This window comes from Urtica dioica, chromosome 7, assembly GCF_054948205.1.
Source record: "Urtica dioica subsp. dioica isolate 48M chromosome 7, U.dioica_male_clone48M_v1_H2, whole genome shotgun sequence".
Classification (NCBI taxonomy): Eukaryota; Viridiplantae; Streptophyta; class Magnoliopsida; order Rosales; family Urticaceae; genus Urtica; species Urtica dioica.
The window spans coordinates 24,991,581-24,997,967 of NC_142762.1; the positions used below are offsets into that span (position 1 = coordinate 24,991,581).

The 6,387-nt window shown below is 38.4% G+C and overlaps 1 protein-coding gene across 1 annotated transcript; it reads right to left on the bottom strand.

Annotated features, from left to right (window-relative positions):
- Positions 1–4,992: 4,992 nt before the first annotated feature.
- LOC149390514 (thioredoxin-like) lies at positions 4,993–6,047 on the bottom strand. The gene is made up of 2 exons (XM_089620166.1): positions 5,556–6,047; positions 4,993–5,381 (listed from the first exon to the last, which is right to left on the bottom strand). Exons 1-2 carry the CDS (start codon positions 5,752–5,754, stop codon positions 5,062–5,064), a joined length of 519 nt encoding a protein of 172 aa, XP_089476292.1. The 5' UTR covers positions 5,755–6,047; the 3' UTR covers positions 4,993–5,061.
- Between the last annotated feature and the right edge of the window lie 340 nt (positions 6,048–6,387).

Here is a 6,387-nt window from a genome sequence, read left to right on the forward strand (position 1 = left end):
ATTACTCTTTTTATCATGTTGATATGCTTATTTTCTAGTATGAGTAGCTAAATCTTAAGTAGGAACAAGATGTAGTCGGTGAATGGCTGTGTGTGTTGGTTCATGGCTTAGGATAGAAATGAGCTACATGAGAGAAAAGAAAAAAGAAAAAGAGGAATTCCATGGGTTGTGCGTGTGTTTATTTCTCTTAGTTAGCTTACCTACCTAATTAATGAGTGTCTTTGCACGTTTTGAAACCGAGAGGTAAAATACATCTGAGATCTACCCAACCCATCATTGATCCACCTAGGTCTATAGAAAGTCTAGGAGATTGGTAATCGGTCGAAAAAGTAAATTTTTCGACTTTGACGATGAGGTATTCCACGAAGCCGCACGGGTGCCTTACGGTCCGATCCGCCAGTTGAAGAGTGGTGCACGTGGGCTTTACTACACCAATCCCGAGTTTTTTGAAGATGACCAAAGGCATGAGGTTGATGCTCGAACCTAGATCGCACAAAGCGTTGTCGATGAAGATGACTCCGATGATGCATGGCAATGTGAATTGGCATGGGTCCTTCACTTTGGCGAAAGCTCTGATTTTAAAAGCATGATACGCTCCGCAGAGAGTGCCACCGTGAGCCTTTGTGGGAATGGAACTGGCTGCTCATCGGTGTGGAATGGCGAGGGCGGCTTAGGAGCTTCGATGACTAGGACAGCCTTTTCTTCTTCTTTCTTCGGGTTCTCGACGACCACAACGCGTTGATGTGAGATTGTGTTGCAATGCTCCATTGGGTTCACTTCGAAGGCGCTCGAAAGTGTGCCATGACGTCGGGTGTGAATGGTAGTTGCGAGTTGTCCCACCTGTAGCTATACACTCCTAGCATGCAATTCTAATGGTGATCAAGAAAACAAAGCATTAAGAACAATTTCAGTCAAGCAAGCATATTATGGAAGTAATTAAAGCATAATCTAACCTTAACGAACCTCCTGACCATTACTAGTCCCTGCTACATCACAACCTCATAAGAAACTTAGCCTTTAATGGTGTTCATAATCAACGCTAAACATAACATAATAATTAAAAGCAATAAAACAAAGATTGAAAGTAAGAGATAATTCATATTAAATAAACTTGATGTTCAACAATAATTCAACAACTAAAAATAAAAAGAAAAGAATAAGGTAGAAGAACGAATTGATTTGTGTTCAAGAGACTCGTCGGAGGCGTCGATTCCAACGAAGAGCATTTTTTCTCTCTTCAAAATCTTTAAAAAAACTACCAAATACTATTTGGAAAACTAAAGGGAAAAAGAAAAGAAGAATGACAGATGTGTTTTGAGATAACAAAAGTAGTATATATAGGCAACAGATTGATTTTCGGAGCAATATGGGCCTCAAAAACGCATATAATCGGGTAATTAACAAAAACAACATTTTTGGGACGTGGAGAAACTGAATAGCTGGGTAGTGATTTTGAATGGCCTGTAACTTCTTGCCTCGACGTCCGATTTTCGCAAATAACTTGAGTTGTAAGCTAAAAGAAAACTCTATCCAATTCTGCAATACGAACATCCAAATTCATCAAATTAAAATGTTAGAATTCTACAGAAGACCGCGTCGTGTTTCTTGTTTCGCTTTAACTTGACCGTAAAGTCTTTAAATCATCTCAAAGTTACGCCACTGCCCTCAAAACATTTTTAGATCATGATAAACCTCTAATAACAAAAAAAAACACCAAAAGATATAAAAAACTCCTAAGGATTCACTTCGATTCAAGTTCGGAAACGAGCGATTTGTACGCATAAAACGCACTTATCAGCTATTACTATAACTTAAATGTTGTATATATTACAGCTTTAATAATTGAAAGATATATGTGTGTGTATATATATAACATATTTTGAAATATTATTTTTGTTCAGTTTCCTATCGGCATGTCGATTTTCCATCAAAATGGCATTTTAAAATGACATATCAGTTGCCTTCTTCCACAATTTTTTCGTTCTGTTTTCTGTCGGCGTGTAGATTTTTCGTGAATCAAAGGGCCTGAAATGGCACCGAAAACGGCATTTCGAACCTTGGTTTTAATAGAGCCCTAACCGACGGATGTAAGCTTGTGAATCTACTAGGTCCCTAGCGACTCGAGATAGGTTAGTGGATAAAACCTAGAGGTGAGATTATAACCCCTTTAGTTTTCCTAGTTTTATTTTGAACTCAATAGTCAACCGCACCTTGAAACCAATGAAGTCGTGTTCCTCGTCTTATAATATTGTTTGCAAATCGTTTGATATTGTTTGTTTGATACATTTGCGTAACGACGTAAGAAGAGATGTGGCATTATAAGCTAGTTTCATATGAGATGTAACTCATATGCAGATAACGGTTGCATGCCCCCTAAAAAAACGTGCACAATATTAAAAATTGAAAGTATTTCAAGAAAAATAAGTGATTCAATGATTTGAGAAAATAATATTACCACGGTGAGAGAGAAAAGAAGTAATATTTTCTAGTTGGCCACTACACTAGAAGTATGTTGAAGGAATTAAAAGTTCATGTATTACATCCTAAAAATATGAGAAAATACCAACGAATGATTTACTTATTCAAAGAAATATTTGAGAAGGCCTATCTTTGACATAATATATTATTTCATGTTATGGAGCCCACAAATGAGTTGTAAATACCGATGTCCAAATGCTGGATATATTACACGTAAACTTGTTGAAGTAGTTCAACATATTTTCGTATGTAGAATATACTGTGGAACCATCCAAGCATGTTGGAATCTTTTTTTTTTTATCCAAACACTGGTCGATTGTGCAAATAGTTGCCGCTGAAACTTGCCAAGTTTGTAGAAATTCAAAAGGCACGAGTTCCCTCACATAGCTGAAGAACGTTCTTCGTTTGTTGCTGAGACCTGAGAGTAAGAAGAAGAAGAAGAAGAAGAAGAAGAAGAAGAAGAAGAAGAAGAAGAAGAAAAAGAAGAGGGCCTTTGAGAGAATCAGGCTTGATCAGAGTGAAAGTATGTGCAGAGGGCCTTTGAGAGTGTTTCATGACTCTAGAGTCGAGTGATTGTGTTAAGAGAGAATTGTGTACTTTTTACCTCACTTTTTGCCTCAGGATGAGGGATCTATTTATAGTGTATCAAGGGGTGGAGAAGGCCTGAAGTTTGTAGTACAAGGTGCATGCGGAAGGCTCATTGCACGCGCGGAGCATTGAAGGGTTCAGATGCTGTTTCTTTCGTCAGGCGGCTCGCGCAAGGCAAGGGGCACGACGCGCGTGCCCTCAAGCGCGATGCGTGATGGCTGCCCCGCATTGGTGAATGTTTTTGCGGGGGCACGGCGCGCCGGATAGATGGCACAGTGTGCCTGGCCGCAGCGTGACGCAAGTAGTGCCAGGTGCGTCGCGCCAATGAGTGCGGTGACTCATTTTTTCTCCTTTTCGCACGTCTTCGTAGGCTCGAGTTGGATGGGCTTTTTGCCTTTACGAGCTCAGATCGGGCTTCCTTGTGGACCTCATTTGGGTCTCGTTTGGACTTTGTCATGAGATTCCTTGTACGTCACAAAGAATTTAATATTTTCGAAAATGGTCGACAACACAAACGATATATAATATATGTATATATAGGGGATGCCAATCAATTCATAGCTTTTCAAATAGCATCTATTTGTATCGGAAATTGAATCATGTTGGAAATAATTTTTATCCAAACATTGATTGTTCGTGTATTAGCAAAAGATATACATATATATACAGGCACGAAGCCACATGAGAGTGAGAGGGGGGCTAGCCCCCCCTCAAAATTTTTTTTTTTGCACTTTTTACCCGTTTTTAATTTTATTTTTACATTTTTTTACCTTCAAAATTTACAAATAAGCCCCCTGAATTTTTTGTTACAAATTAGCCCCCCCTAATCTACATTCCTGGCTTCGTCCCTATATCTAATATATATATATATAGGCTCACGATGTCTTGCCATTCAAAATCAAAGAATTTGTATAGGAGATGTCAATTGATACATAGCTTTTTAAATAGAGTTTATCTTGATCCGAATTCCCTTACTACGTCTTAGATTTTCCGATTATGTTATGGTCGGAACCTTACTTATGGTGACCTTGTCGAATTGATTTGAGGAGAAAATGGATTCCGTAGGAAGAGAATTGTAACATGCAAGAAGCAAGGAGGTCGACCTCTTTCAAATATACAACATAGATTCTAGAAATGCAATGTAGTTGGACTCTCCTGTTAATCCCAATGAATATCCTATCCATGGAGCTAAATCCTTTCCCGCCAAGCAAAAGGATTGCAAGTTACAAATTCTGCCTCGGTAGGAGATGCATATCTATTGCTATGAAACTCGTAAACGAATGGATTAATGGTGGAGTTAAAAAAAGATTACCTCAACACGAATATCTTTTCTGGGCTCGATTATGGCGATTGCTCATGTAAACCATTGTTGATAACACCTCAGTTCGACTCCTTCAATCCACACAGGGAAATGGTTGAGGCGTGTCCTTGCTGGTCTAATGATCACATCTTGTTGTAGAGTCAGAAGTCACGACCTGTTCTTGAGCCCATATGGAGAAATTTGGATGATGTTCTTCGGATCCTCTGCTATTCTTAAACTATCTACCTCTATCAACCTGAGGTGGTCGAGGAGGCTTAAGATCGATGATAGGTATCCACACAGTTGCTTATCATCTTACATCAAGCACCAATAAGATACAAGAGGTCCGTCCTTGGGCGACTCTGACCATCCACCACTAGTTGTCCATTAAAGCGTCAGTGTAATTCGATGATCATCGGAAAGGAAGGAAATCAAGCCCAAATAGTGTGGTAGAAACTAAAATGATAATGGTATCCGGAGTAATAAAAATAGAAAAAGAGAACTTCAATAGAGAAAGAATTTCTGTAATAATACTTTTTTTTTTTAATATATGTCTGTCATGAAGATAATCTTCAACGACCATGTCGAAGTGTACAAAATCAAACAAATATTAACAAGTTGGTGTAATTTCAGAATAACCTCATTGGTTCATTTGTTGGTTCATTCATACAGACGCATATATGTAAATTGTGATCTCAAGACTCAACATATTTGTCAATGGAAGCAGCCAGGGTGGATTTGGGCACTGCACCGATCACACTCTCTTTCTTCTCTCCATTCTTGAAGAAGAGCACCGTTGGGATGCTTCTGATCCCGTACTGCGTCGCGATGTTAGGACAGTCGTCGGTGTTGACCTTGAAACACTCTATCTTCCCTGAGTACTCTTTTGCCAGCTCATCAATCACCGGCGCTATCATCCGGCACGGCCCGCACCACGGCGCCCAAAACTCCACCAGCACCGGCACCTCGCACCCAATCACTTGCTCGTCCCAGCTCGAGTCTGTCGCCACTTGAACTGAACAAAACCCACAATTCGTAATTAGTTTCTTGCAGTACAAGCAAAGCTTATAATATCATCACCGTCTTAATTTATTGTTTAGATAAAAATTTCATCACAATTGTATTACACATTATCAGGTTTTTTTTTCTCTGAGATTAAGATGATTCATCCTAAGATGACGTGGCGTACCTTGATTTACAGCCTCACGAGCCTTGCAAACCAAGAGGGTTCTCCTTGAAGATTTCTTGAGACCAAAAGACTTCTTGAGGCCGTTTTGGGAAGCAGGGAAACAAGCCTTCTCTTTGGATGATGATGATAATATTGTGGTGCTATGGCATTGCATTCCAGCTCTTACTGTGCGTAACTGGAAACAGTTTTCCAAAGCCATTTCTAAAGATAAAATATCAAAGAAAAAAAATCAACTCACACAAAAACTATACTTTGTTTTATTTTTTTCCTTTTGGTTCTTTTTATGCTTAAGGAACTTCTAAAAAGAAGAAAATATAGATTGGGCAGGAAGATCTGTGGGTTCAGATGTGTTTTTTTTCCTCTTCTTCAAAATTTAAATAACTTTTAAGTGGATATTATGTAGAAATTGTATGGTTCTAGCAGTGCTACGATTTATGTGGACAATATTCTGTTATGGAAGGAGGACTACTATGTCTTAACCATAGTGTCTCCTTCAAAAGAGTCCTCAAAACCTCCCTCCAAAAAAGAATAAAAGCTGTCTTTGAAGTGAGGGGAAAAAAATCCAAAGAAATGGCATTAAGATAAATCTCCATAAAATGAAGTGGACTACAAACTCCTTATCGGTTTGGCTTTTTTTTATTTTTTTTTTAAAATACTGATTTATCCTCATAGTTAATTCCGATTTTTCCAGAAATTACGATGGGAAGTAGTTCTTTTCAGCAATAAAAAAAAAAGGAAGAAGACTATCATTATTTTGTAACTATGTATCATTTATACTGAACATTCCGATGATGTAACTTTTAATTGGATCCATTCAATATATAGTCATATT